We start from the raw sequence: 13,242 nt of genomic DNA, 5'->3' as shown, positions 1-13,242 counted from the left end.
CAGTCGTTAGTACACTGGGTTATCTATATGCCATCTACAACGGGGTAGGAGTCAAGCAAAGAAGGAGGTCGGACCGGGAGGGTGGAAAATATGCTGAAGGACTGAAGATGTCGTCAGTAAAAAGCTTTTGTTGCAAAGCTGGTTTTGCGGCACCCCTTCCTTTGGCTTCTTACGGGTGGGCTTCTACCAGATCGAGAGGTGCCACACAGCAGAGTGATATCAGGGCAGGCAAGAAGCCGCAGCTGCTTTGTCCACGTGCCGCGTGCTTCTATCAATTGCAGAGCGCGCGCGGGGGCGCGCACGGACACACAGACACACACACATACTCTCCTTTCGCCGCCGCATTTGCAGACTGAGCGGCTGACAGCTTGAGAGACACGAACCGTATTTATTGGCTTAGACGCGCTGTTTGCTCTCATAATTGACCGCTCTTTAATTCATAATTCAATGCTGGCGTAAAGGTTTTTTTTTTTTTTTACACGAGCATTTATACAAGTCTTCTCCGCCCACTTCGCTTGTCGTCAGCCGCCAGCAAGAAGATTCACGATCAAGACAGGCTAAATTTGGGATTATTTAGTCCGACCTCGCTGCCATTGATCGCATCAGTCACTCCAGAACCTGGCTTGAGTCGTTTGCTGTAAGGAAAAGGAGTCGAGTCTTAGCCCAGAAGGCGCCAGAGAAAAGATGGGCTGGAGGGGTCAGCCTGACTTTGACGGGCTGGGCGCTTGCCTTCCACCTGGGTTCACCTGACGACCTCTTCCTGTGCGCGGCTTCGCCGTTCCGGATCCTAAAGCAGGTTTTGACCTTGGCCGCTGCCCTTTCAAAGGCTGGAGGGTTAAACGCCATGCTTTCGTGCACAGACAGAAAACATGCTGCTGTACATGTAAGCTGGTCACAGTCTATCCCCGGTCATTTCAATGTGGACGCTCCTAGGGTCGCTCGTAAAGGGCCAGAGTAAAACTCTGCAAGATCTTCTATCAACAGGCGTTTAGCCACGGAGGGGTTTTTGTGTTCTTCCCTGTTACTTTGAGGGCTTGTTGGGGACAGGAAAAGACCAAAGGAAGATCTAGCAAGAAGGGTACTTGGCAAGGGAGCAGATGTTGCTGCATCAGCGGCTGCCCAAAGTTTGCACTGGAGCATGTCGTTCCACCCCCTCCCCCAGGTAGTCCTTGACTTACAACAATTCACTGTTCAAAGTTACAGTGAAAAATGTACATCGACTTATGCCCATTTTTCACACTTATGACCATTTCGGCATCCCCATTGTCACGTGATTTACATTTGGAGCCTTGACAACTGACTCACATTTATGACGGTTGCAGTGTCCCAGAGTCATAAATGCCCCTTTTGCAACCTTCTGATAAGCAAAGTCAATGGGGAAGCCAAATTCACTGAATTACCCCGTTACTAATTTTAAAACAAGTAAAACGGGGCAAAACTCACTTAACACATTTCTCACTTAACAACACAAATTTGTGGTCGTAACTTGAGGACTAGCTGTACTATTCATGTTCCGCAGGAAACAATATACAGTGGCCTGCTTGTTGTCCCTTTTAGTTCTCCATTCCGATTTCATTTTCCCTTCCTTTTTTTTTTTTTTAAAGACTCTTCCATCTTGATCCCGTAAGGAGGTGTGTGTAAATGTCTGGATCTCACAGAACCTTTTCTCAGTAAAGGTGTTAAATGAACGGTCCCCGGTTGCCGAGTCTGGCCATCTTTTTCCTCTGGGGAGAAGGCTGCTGCCCGTTATTTTGTCGTTGGAGTCGAGGTCAACCCTGACCGTGTTCCTCCAGCAGTAGGTAGCAATTGCTCCTCGTCGGGCCTTAAGGGAGCGTGACCTCGGGCCACGAACGCGCCAACCCACCAACGCGCATTCTCTCCGAGCCCGGCTGGCGCGCAGGCGCGTAGCACCGATCTCCGCGGAGACTCGGCTCCTGCCTGAAAGAGCAAGGTTCCCCCGCCGCCGCAGGCCCGGGAGCTTTCCCCCTTCCAGCCCCACCCCCCCCACTCCTAGACACGCGGGTTCATCTATGCCTTCCCATGGGCCTTTCAAGGGGCCGGTGGCTGGGGAGATATTCGGCAGGCAGCTCTCAGCGCAAGAAGCGATGCCCACCGCTACTGGTCTGTGGCCAAATTGTTTCCCCCGGTCCCAGGCCGGGAGGGGATCCCAGGACGAAAGCGGAACGCGGCAGGTGCCCTCGGATTCGCTCAAGCTCTAGCACTTTCCCCTTCTCGATTTCCCTCCCAAAAAAACGGGGAGAGAAAAGCTAGGAGTCCTGGAAAGAGACAGGTGTTGCGCCGCGCGCATTTCCTCCGGTAGCAACGGGTTCCAACAAAGAGAGCGAGGGGGGAGGAGGAGGAGGCCGGGCGAATGGGAGGCGGGCAGGTACGTGGACCAAGCTGTTCATAACGCTGCAGATGGATCCGCGGCCGTTTTCTCTCTATTACACTTGCAGTGCAAGAGCGTTTTATTTCCACATTCACCCCAGACACCCCAGACTTGTTCCGTGGCGGTCAAAATTGTAACCAGATCGGGAGAACCTAGCGGAAGAGAAAGCTTTACCTTATTTATCCAAGCAGAGACGCACGTAGATTGACGCTTGGTGGAGCCAGCAACCTTTCTACGAGAGAGAGAGAGAGAGAGAAGGAGAGAGAGAGGGGGGGAGGAGGGAGGGAGGGAGAGGGAGAGAGAGAGAGACTGCAGAATGTTTTCTAATTTGTACCGTGTTGAGTCCGAGGAAGAAACGAAGAGGAACCAAGCAGGTACACGTGAGTGAACCAGGGTTCCTCGAAAGGTACAGCTGAGCAACCTCCAAACGTCCGACGTAGGTGTGGTATAAGATTCTGTTGCCACCTCTTGTTCCCAATACCTGCCTCTTTCCTAGAGCTTTAAGGTGGTTGTAGACTTCCTACTCTGGCAAGTTTGGCTAGAGGTGGGCATAGAGACCTGTCGAGAAACGGCTGGATTCTCTTGTTTTAATCTTGTGCCTCATCTGGAACCAGCACCCCACTTCTTTGGGTGAAATTGCTGCCTAACAGAACTATATTTCTGGTCGTACCCTCGCTTCCCGTCCGATTGTTTTCGTGTTTTAAGTTCCCACAAGCATGACACGATGCTAGGGTTTTATTGGTGTCCCCTCCCCTCCCCCCACCCGCACTCCGGTTCCTGGTGAGACAAAAAAGGGGCTGCGGTTCACTCCGGAATCACTTTAAAGCAAAAACAATATTCGCTTCGAGAGGATCGTTGTTGCTTAGGTTTCACGAAAAGTGCAAAAAACCCAGACGCCCCTCTTTCAAAACACAACGCAGAAAAATGTTTCTGCCTTCGTTTTCTCCTCCCACCTCTCCTAATCCTCGAGCCCCTTCAAAGCGTCAAAAGGTAAATATAGTTTACAGGGGCAAGAAGGCAAGAAAGTCACCGAGGGATGAAAATACAGCAAAATATCTCTTTAGAGCAAATGTCTGAACTCTTCAAGAGGCTTTAGTGTTCTCAAGAGACTGGCGGAGGGGCGGATCGAAATGAGATCCGGTAAACGGCTCGGGGAAAAGACTCACCCAAAGTTGGTGGTGAGGGTCAAAAATTGGGAGAACTTGTTGGCCGAGTGCTCGCGCCTTTAAGGATGGGATCGGCCGGAGGTTTCTTCCCGACCTCCAGACGCCCCGGATGGGACCTGACCTACCCCACACTTTCCCTACCCCACCGCCACTCTCCTTTCTCCCACCCCGTCGCGCTCTCCTCAGAAGACTTAGCGAACAACACCCCCCAACCCCTACCCCAAGTACTTAAAAAGTTAGGAAATCAGAACCGCGCATTATAAGACTCTCGAAGTCGACTTTATTTTCACTGCCCAAACTGTTGGAAAGTACTTCAACTTAAGCAGAAACAGCTGGATTGCTGGCACTGCTTTTTGTTGCTGCGAAAGTCGACTTTGTAATTCAGAACTGGCGTTTTGGAAGGGAAGGTGTCTCGGTTGCCTTTTCTTTTTTTGTTTTTTTGTTTTAAACTTAGCCTGCAAATAGATTCATCGTTCCTCCCCACCTTCACCCCTCCCCGGAACTGTGTTAAAATTACATACACTGATCAACTGATGATAAGACTTGGTTTCCTATTTTAATGTATTCGATCGCAGAGTTCGGTGTATTGTAGAATCTCTAGATATTATTAGAAAACTATTGCCTGAGTACTACTATACTTCTATGAGTTCTTTGGTTTTCAGTCAAACCCATCAGCACAGAGGCTTTAGGAAAACGTGTGGTGGAGTACAGAACTTAATCTGAGGTCCTCTCTGATGCGAAGCAGAAAAGTAGAGTAGAACAGGGCTCACTTTAAGCTTTTTTAAAGATGCAAATCAAAATGATCCGGGACAACTAGATTGTTGGCAGGGTTAGATCGGGATCGCGATTTTTGCATACAAATACATCTTTTGGACACACCTAGCATTTCTACAAGTAAGGAACACGTCTGGCATGCCCACGGTTTCCCAAGAGTCTGAAGGGTTCTTAGGGTCAGGCAAAAGTATAGGTATAGCTATCATTTCCTTGATGTCACCAGGATTTACTGGGAAACAAAGATTATTGGTGTTCATGGAAGTTTTTCCTAACTACCGGTAGGCAACCCCTAAGCGCTAAAGTCAGAGACTTGGAGCGGAAGGACCAACATTCTTTTCGGTGGGTAAGTAGCTTTTCTCCCTGGACATAAGTTATGAGCTACAGTATGAGGTAAAGGCAGCACTTTCGCTCATTTCCCCGCCTCTTCATGCTTCTCACAGAAGATATGCTCAGGTCAACGTTCACCGAGTTTAGCTCAAAACGCTGTAATAAAAAAGGGGAAAAAATAGTTGCATTTCTCCGCTCCTCTGCAGAACGACGCACGAAGGGGAAATTGCACACCAGCGGGCAAGCGAAGGGACTGGGTAGATTTAGCGGAAAGCAGCCAAGTGGAGCCTGGGAGGTGCTCTTCTGAAGAGATTTTGCATAGATCCAAGATTGTCCCGGTCTAGTTGGATCTATGAGGAAACATTTCGAAGGAGACGAGTCTTCCCGGAACCGCTAGAAATGAGGCGGGGGAGGGCGCTCTGGGAGGCTGCTTCGTCGACGTTTCAACTCTTGATGTGCGCGGGTGTCCACCCACCCACGTCTCCTTTCAGGAAAGTCGACGGGCTGGAGCGCTGGGGAGGGGGGGCAGCTTCGGAACCTCTTTTATTCTGGCCCTGCCCCCCTCCCATCACCCTGAGGGAGAAAAGAAGGAATGGTGTTATGCGGTCGGCGTGTCTCCTCCCTCCGCTTTTTGCAACAGACTCAATCCACTGGGCTCCAGACCCAACGCTCCAGATCGAGTTCCTAATGCGTCAATCCCCAGATCCTGCGAATCCCGGGGTTCACTCGGCCTCCTCCTCCTCCTCCTCTCTCCCAGATTAATCGGACTTGGGCACCTCCTCTCCGCGATCGCGTATTATTCCGCTTCCTTATTACTTGTCGGGGGGGTTTTCTTTCCAGGCTCGGGTGGGGGTGGGGGATGGTCGTTGTTTATTTAGCTGGAGTAAGGAAGTCGATTAAAAAAAAGAAAAGCTTCGCTTGTCACCAGGCTTTATACATGCCGTTGATTTATTCCCCCCCTCCCGACACACACACACACGGAGGGGAGGGGACTGAAATTGGGCAAGCGGATTGGAGGAGTATGGTGAGCAAGGCTGGATATGGAGGAGGAGGAGGAGTGGGGAGGGGGCTCCCGCTCCCCTCCCCTCCCCCTGCCTCCCCCACCAGACAGCTGAAGAGCCCCTCCGCCTCGCTTTCTCCCCTCAGCCGCTCCGGAGGTCCCCCTCCCAGCTCCCCCTGCCGGGGACACAGCCTCCCTGCCCCCCCCTCCGGGATCCCTGCTCCTTCGGCTCCGCCCCTTTGTGATTGAAACGCGGATCACGTCGCCAGGAGGAGGCGGGGGCGGGTGGGAAGGGGAGGTTGGGGAAGAGCCGAGCCGAGCCGAGCCGGAGCTTCGGCAAGAGCGGCCTCTCCCGTAGAAGGGCGGGCGGGCAAAGCAGGCAGGCAGGCAGGCTAAGCCAGCAACAAGTGCGCAGGGAGGCAGGCGAGGCGAGGGAGGGCGAAAGCTGACGTCAGCGAGCGGAGTATTATGGTCTGGGCTGGGCTGGCTCCTGCCGCTGCCGCCGCCGCCGCTTTTCTGCTGCCAGCGGCCGAGTAAACATGGAGCTCTCCGCCGTGGGCGAGAGGGTCTTCGCGGCCGAGGCCTTGCTCAAGAGACGCATCCGGAAAGTAGGTGCTCCGGCGCCGCCTGGTAGCGCAGGGTCGGCTTTGTGCGCGCGGCACCGAACCCGCCAGGCCCGCCCGAGGCCGCAGGCAGAGAGAGAGGGAGAGGGAGAGAGAGAGAGGAGCGGGGCTCCGCTCGGCTCCCTCCTTTCTGCAGCAGCGCTTTGCTGCCTGCCGCTCCCCCTTTCGGCTCGCGCTGCGCAGATTGCCACCATCTCGAGCGTCGCGGACCCTCCGCCCCCCCAACAACCTCTTAAATGCATGCACATTTTTGGCTGCTGCGGCTATCTTCTTCTTCTTCTTCTTTTTTTTTGCACGCAGCTCTGCATGCATATTGGAACCCGGCTTGCAGCACGCCCCCTTTTCATGCATGGTTTTTTTTTTTCCGCCCTTCCTTGCAGCTTTTTGCCTTTGCGTTTTCGTGGCATGCTCTGGGCTGCTTGCTTTTTTTTTTTTTTTTTTAAATTGACGCATGCGGTCGGGAACACCTTCGGTTTTCATAGCGAGTATGTTGTAGCTCTCCTGAAATGCGGGCTCATTTGTTTCTTCTTGACAACTGCAGGGTCGTATGGAATATCTGGTGAAATGGAAAGGCTGGTCTCAGAAGTAAGTAGACCTCAGTGTAGTCTAATTGGTGGCAAAAATTGCAGTAGGATTGATATTGCTCTGTTGGGTAGACAGAGGGACACTTTTACCCTCCAGAAAGGTCCCCTCCACAGCTGCATTTTGGAACATGAGGAGGGAAAAAAATATTTTCTTTCTTTTTCTCTTTACTCTCCTGCTCTGTTTGACTTTCTTTTGCTTTTTGCTAGGTACAGCACCTGGGAACCTGAGGAAAACATCCTAGATGCCCGCCTGCTTGCTGCTTTTGAGGAAAGGTATGTCTGTTTGAGGAAACCTACACTTTTATTAGAGCCATAACACTGTGTTTTAGAGCACTATTAAATCATTCTATGTCCTTATAATGCCTGCATTTGTTTTTGTTTTTTTCCTTAAAAACCACATTTAGGGAAAGAGAAATGGAACTTTATGGTCCTAAGAAACGTGGCCCCAAACCCAAAACCTTCCTTTTAAAGGTAAGAAAGAGCCATGTTTTTTTGAGTTTCTGCTTGTGATCATAATGGAAAATGCAACTTTTGTCTTAATTAAAAGGCCAAATTCTGAAGAACCATCTTCTTTTCTGCTCTCTCTCTCTCTCTCTGAATGTGTTTGTGGATGTGTGTGTTTGACTGTGGGGAGGGGGTCGCTCTGCTTTTGTGTTGACCACATTGTTGGAGCATAGGACTAAAGAAGTGTAGTTGTTTTCACACTTTTACAGGCCCAGGCCAAAGCCAAAGCCAAAACATATGAATTCCGTAGTGACTCTGCTAGGGGCCTCCGGGTACCTTATCCTGGACGATCTCCCCAGGAACTTGGCTCTACTTCCCGGGCTAGAGAAGGACTGAGACAGATTCCACTGCCCCCTCAAAGCAGCTCCACCACCTCTACCCCCAGCATGCCTCGAATGGAGCCCATCCAGGAAAACAGGGTGGGGTCAGAGGAAGACCATTCTGAAGGCGCCTTCAAAAAGCGAGGTCCAAAGCCCAGGAAAGACCTGCCTGAAATGGCAGAGGTTGCCTCAAAGCGGAAATCAATGGAGCCTGGCGACAAGATGGTGGTGGACTACCTAAAAGCCAGAAAATTGGAAGAGACAGCTAACTCTGGGACAGCAAAATTCAGTTCGGGACACAGTGTGATCCAGTTAGCCCGGAGACGAGAGCCTGAGTTACCCAGTGTTGTTCCCAACCCAAGGGCAGAGACTGGCATGAAACTGGGTGCACCTGAGACTTACCCTCCTAGACTGGCCAAGCACAGGGCGGATTTCCTGGATTCCAAAGGACAAAGTGGTTTGGACTTGGGGGCTTCTAAGATCTTGCACAGCTCTGCAAACCAAGGCAGCTTATATCGAGATGGCATAGGGACGCAGGCTGGCAGGCCTTCCCTCATCGCCCGCATCCCTGTCTCCCGGATCCTGGGTGACCCAGAAGAAGAGCCCTGGAGCCCATCTTTCAACAATTTGGAGAAAGTAGTAGTGACTGACGTGACATCCAATTTCTTGACAGTGACCATCAAGGAGAGCAGCACAGACCAAGGATTCTTTAAAGAAAAGCGGTGAATTCCTTCAGAGAAAAGAAGGCATTGAAAGGCTTTGGATAGAGGTCGGCTGAATTGGGGATTTAAAAAAAAACAACAAAACTTTTGTTTTAAAACTTTTTTGGATGGGCTTGCTTTTCAAATATCTGTCCTTAATTCTTTATCTCTCCCTCCCCATCCCAACCTTGCCACCAATTTCAATTTGGGTTGAAAAAAATATCTCTAGAGTTATATTTTCTATTAGATGTAAATATGTTATTTAAAGAAAAATACATATATATATATATATCTATATCTATATACATACATATAAATATATATATTTCAATTCTTTAAGTTGTTTGATTGTTTTTTTTTTTAATTTAAGACCTTTAGAGAAGGATATTAAAACAGAAATGATGCGTCTCTTGCCTCAACTTGCAAGAGCTGGTGTGTAGATAATGAATGATCCTGTTACTCAATCATAATACCTTGATTTAATTCCCCCCTCCCCCAGTTATTTCTCCTTTCTTCCCACAAATATGATGTTGACTGAAAATATGGGGATATTATATTCATCTGGGGATTGAAAAAGTTCCAGGGTTCTTTTTTTAATTGTTATATTATAAGGTGTTGCTTTGTACAATCAAGTGTGCTGTATACACAACTGTTCTGGCTGGACAGCTGAAGTAAGCACTTGACTTTACAGTATTGTCTTGCTTTGTTTTGCTCCAGTTGAAAAAAAAGTTGTTGTTCTAAAAAGTGTCCATTAAAAACAGTTGAAAGATGTTTTAGCAAAGTATTAACTTGAATACCTTTTCTTGCAAGGGAGAAGGGGATATGTAAGATTTTTTAAAAGTGTAGCTGCTGTTATGCACTTTAATATGACTGTCATAGAGGGAAAGTGGGAATGGTAGAAGAAGAAATTGAGCTGATAGTTTAATTTAATTTTGATTCTCTCTCTTCCTCCCTCCCTCCCTCCCTCCCTCTCTCTTTTCCCTGCTCACTCCAATAAGAAAATCTGTTTACATTCCTTACATGCCAGAAAGTTGGGGAGGAAAGCATATGACTGGTCATATTCTCAGTGTTCCTGCTGTTATTTTGAAAGTGGATTTTCTAATCTCCCCCAATGTTTGTAGTTCCTTTGTAGGCTATTAGATTAACCTGTGGCACAAAATCATTGTTTTCCTCATACATTAAGGATACGAGACAACTTCCCATGTAATGGGGCTGGGAAAGACCAGAATTTCAGAGTTAGCTGTTTTTATAGCTAAATTTCTTTTTCATTTTTTAGAAAGAAGCATCTGTTCTGATTCTCTCTCCCCTCCCCTCCCACAGTTTCTAAGCCAAGTGATGGAAAAAATGCTTGTCAACTTCAAGCAAACATTTAAACCATTTTTCTCTTCCTTGAAGATGAACTCTGCTTAACTTTTCAAGAAAAGCTTTTGGTTGTGCTTTATTCTGTAAAGCTCCCTATTAAGAGAGAACATGCAGAGGAAATTGGGGAAAGGGTCGCTTCCTCTTCTTTTAGCAGGTGCTGTGGTGCCCCAATATATATTGATTTAAGCATCTTTTGTTGGTTCAAAAAGCACAAATCTGCCTCACAGCCCCTAAGGGCCTAGCAGGGGGATGTGTTGACTTCTCTGTTCTTTTTCTGAATGGCTGATTCACTGGGTCCTTTTAACACACTTTCTAATTGGGGGAGGGAACAAGGCATGAAACTCTATGTGTGGCCTAATGAGAAGAGACACGGAGGAGGAAAATCAGGTGTTGCAAGAAGCAGAAATACCCTGGTCATTTCTGGGCTCAAATAGAAATATTGTTCCTTGGCCCCACCTATCTCCTGCTTATTGGAGGTGGGATTTCTCCAGCAACATCAACATGGCCATTTTGTTTAGATTGTGCTGAAGAAGTAAGCAGGCTTCATTTTTTCCCCCTGTTCACCCTCCCTTTCTTATTTAAAGGAAAACCAATATTTTAAATTCTAGTCAGCTCAAAGCATTTCTGTAGCTCTGCAAATCTGTTGAGTTCAGCCAGGGGTGAGGAAGCGTGTCAGCATATGTGTGTGTTGACAGTGGTTCCATATAGTTTAGAGCTGGAGTGGGGAAAAGGGGAGAATGCCAGAATATTTCCTGAGTAGAAACAATCTTTAATGCTCTCCTTAATTCCTCAGGTGTCAAAGGTGGTACATGCCCCCTGTGATGTGGGTTTCTAGAGGCACACACATGGGTATATAAAAGCTAGACCGACATGTGAGTGTATCTGTCTATGTACATAGTTACATATATTGAATGTATGTGGGTGTGAGTTATTCTCTTTTAAGATTTGTAAAAGGAAAAAAAAAACATTATTGAACTGGCCTCGCAGTCTCAGAAGTGAAGCTTAAGTAGGTGTCTTCTGCAAATGTGGAATGTCTAATACAGTACCTGCTTTTTGTGAATTGAAATATATATAATTCTTTGTAAATAGAGACTTGGCTTTGTTTCATTTGTTGCTGTTGCTGGGCTAAAAGACTCTTCCTCCTGACACACAGTTCTGAGGGTCACCCCATCTTGCCCTTCTAAGTGGCTTGTGGGAAAAGAGCGCATCCCTTCTGCTTCTTGGCTCATTCAACAGTTCCTCTGATCTGAAGCTGGGATGGAGTGCACCATTTCCTGAGTGAGGTGCTAAAATTGGGAAGATATGGTGCTGCCCCCTTGCCCTAGCCAGGTGCTCAACACACAACTGAAAGGGGAGACTTTTTGAGGCACTTCATGCTTGACCAACATTCATGTAGTGTAGACCAGGAATCTGATCTAGGTTGTTCTCCTACTGGATCGCTGAGAAACTGAAACCCTTCCCTGGGAATATCATGATGTTGCTGGCCTCTATGATTTTTGGCTGATAATGGATGTCCTTGGGCTCCAAGCTGCTTTCTTTTGGGGCATTCATCAGTCTCTGGGATTAAATGAGGTCCTAAGAAGTTGAAAGGGGAACAGTATCTGTATTTATCAACAAGTTATGGATGGAAGCTGGATCTAACAATCATAATCTGGTGGCTCAGTGGTTAGAATGCAGTATTGCAGGCTAACTCTACCCATACCCTGAAGTTTGATCCTGGTGGGTTCAAGGTTGGCTCAGCCTTCCATCTGACCCAGATTGTTGGGGGCAATAGGCTGACTCTTATAAACTGCGTAGAGAGGGCTGAAAAACACTATAAAGCTATGTATAAGTTGAAGTGCTATTGTTATAATCAAGCATGAGTCAATATATTTTATTAGTTTTACAATGTTGCTAATTTGATTGGCAGGCAGGAAGTTTACAGAAATTCAGTTACTCCTATTTCCTTCAAGAGAACTCAAGGCACAGCCTTGTAAGCTTTACCTGGGAAATAATTAGTAAAACAATTTAATAGGATTACCCAAGCAGAAGATTGGCAGGTACCTTACAGAATTATGATGATCCAGAATTCCAAATTTCACCAATAGAAGCCCATAAAGGCTGTAAAGCAAAGGGGCCTTTATGGCTTCAACTCCATGTCTTCCTTTGTGATCTTTGAGATCAAACTCCAAAGGCCAGGTGAGGAAAACGGGCAGATTTGAATTTAATCCAAATAAAATATTGGGCTCCTTTCCCCTTTTCCGTTAGGCCTGCAGAGGTAGTCTACCCTCGGCTACTTTGTGATCAGAAATCCTAATCCCTGGGAGAAATTCTTCAAGTGTCAAGAACCGAAACCATGTTTCATTGTTGTTGTTTTAAATCTAGCCTTCCGTCTTTCTCATCTAGCCTTAAGGCTTCCCAGTATAACACTTTGGAAGTAATAATTTGCCGTGGCCTTCATGGCCACGCACTTCCTCAGGTCTTTGCAGTTTTGCGTTGCGTGGCAGCGCGGAGAGTTTGGAGGTTTGTAAAAGAGGCGAGTCCGGGAAGCGTCCGAGCCAGAAGCGATGGAGGCGGTTTGCAGGAGACAATCTTAGAGCGGCCGCGCCCATTCGTGGAAAGGGGGAACCGTGGAGGGCGCCCCGCGGTTAGAAATAATGCCAATCCTTGACCCGAAGGGTTGCTGAGCGCCTGGTTTCGCACAACCGCTAAGCTGAAACTCTTAAAAGATGGGTTTGCGGGTCGTAAGGTTCATCTGGCATGGCCCCAACGACACAATTCGGAGGGACACCGAAAGGTCGAGTTCACGCCAAATGCCAAGGCAAGGCATGCCCACCGCGAATGGAAGGCTAAGCTCCTTTTCCACTTACCCTAAGCCGCAACTCAGCCTAGCCAAATACTTGGCGTGACCCATCCCGCTGCTCCCAGGGGCTAGGAGAAGAGTGAAGCGGGGTATATGTGATCTTAGTCTGGAGTCAAACAGGTTCAACTGCAGCTAGTTGGCGACAGGAGTAGAAACAGCGGCTGCCCCCGCGTTCCCAAGGTCGGCTGCGGACTTCCCGTCGTAAAGGTGGGTCGTAGGATTCAATCGCGGCGTCCCCGTCGATTTAGTCACTATCTCAACGAATATCATAGACGGCCGTGATCTTGAACTAGCGAAAGCATAAAGACCCCTCTCTGTTTATTGCAAAGGGGTCCTCCGCACCCCACACGAGGAATGTGACGTTAGCTCCTTGTTCCCGCACCTGCTCCAGGCGGAGGTCCTAAACATCGACCCAGCGACCCCCTTTCCCTCGCGCGTTAACCTGCGCCAGGGTTTTTGGGAAAGGCGGATTTCTTTATTTTTTAATGGGCACCTCTCCCTTCTCCAGATTCTGGGCCAACGTAATTATTGTTATTCTGGCCTGGTTTCAGTCTGGCGTGTGTGCATGTGCTTGTGTCTCTTCAAGTAGGCAATTACCGAGTCCAGAAACACTGGTTGGGTGGGGTTGCTTCCCTCGCCTTGCAAAGCGG

General features: G+C 48.3%; 1 protein-coding gene across 1 annotated transcript; it reads left to right on the top strand.

Moving 5' to 3' along the window:
- The first annotated feature begins 5,948 nt into the window (after positions 1-5,948).
- CBX8 (chromobox 8) lies at positions 5,949-8,722 on the top strand. Its single transcript, XM_026667276.2, has 5 exons — positions 5,949-6,264; positions 6,821-6,864; positions 7,071-7,136; positions 7,268-7,334; positions 7,577-8,722. The coding sequence occupies exons 1-5, from the start codon at positions 6,196-6,198 to the stop codon at positions 8,411-8,413; spliced, it is 1,083 nt and encodes a 360-aa protein (XP_026523061.2). The 5' UTR covers positions 5,949-6,195; the 3' UTR covers positions 8,414-8,722.
- The last annotated feature ends 4,520 nt before the right edge of the window (positions 8,723-13,242 follow it).

The sequence above is a fragment of the Notechis scutatus genome, chromosome 2, assembly GCF_049901735.1.
Source record: "Notechis scutatus isolate UNSWTSFEM ecotype Mainland chromosome 2, rNotScu1.2, whole genome shotgun sequence".
Classification (NCBI taxonomy): domain Eukaryota; kingdom Metazoa; phylum Chordata; class Lepidosauria; order Squamata; family Elapidae; genus Notechis; species Notechis scutatus.
The sequence above is the reverse complement of the archived record's forward strand: the minus strand, read 5'-3'. Positions and strand labels throughout refer to the sequence as shown.

What these genes read in the sequence shown, in the direction of transcription:
- CBX8 (XM_026667276.2), top strand. Translation starts at nt 6,196, where the DNA reads ATGGAGCTCTCCGCCGTGGGCGAGAGGGTCTTCGCGGCCGAGGCCTTG. An exon ending in TCAAGAGACGCATCCGGAAA is followed by an intron (nt 6,265 to 6,820) that starts GTAGGTGCTCCG and finishes TGACAACTGCAG; the next exon opens with GGTCGTATGGAATATCTGGT. An exon ending in CTTGCTGCTTTTGAGGAAAG is followed by an intron (nt 7,137 to 7,267) that starts GTATGTCTGTTT and finishes AACCACATTTAG; the next exon opens with GGAAAGAGAAATGGAACTTT.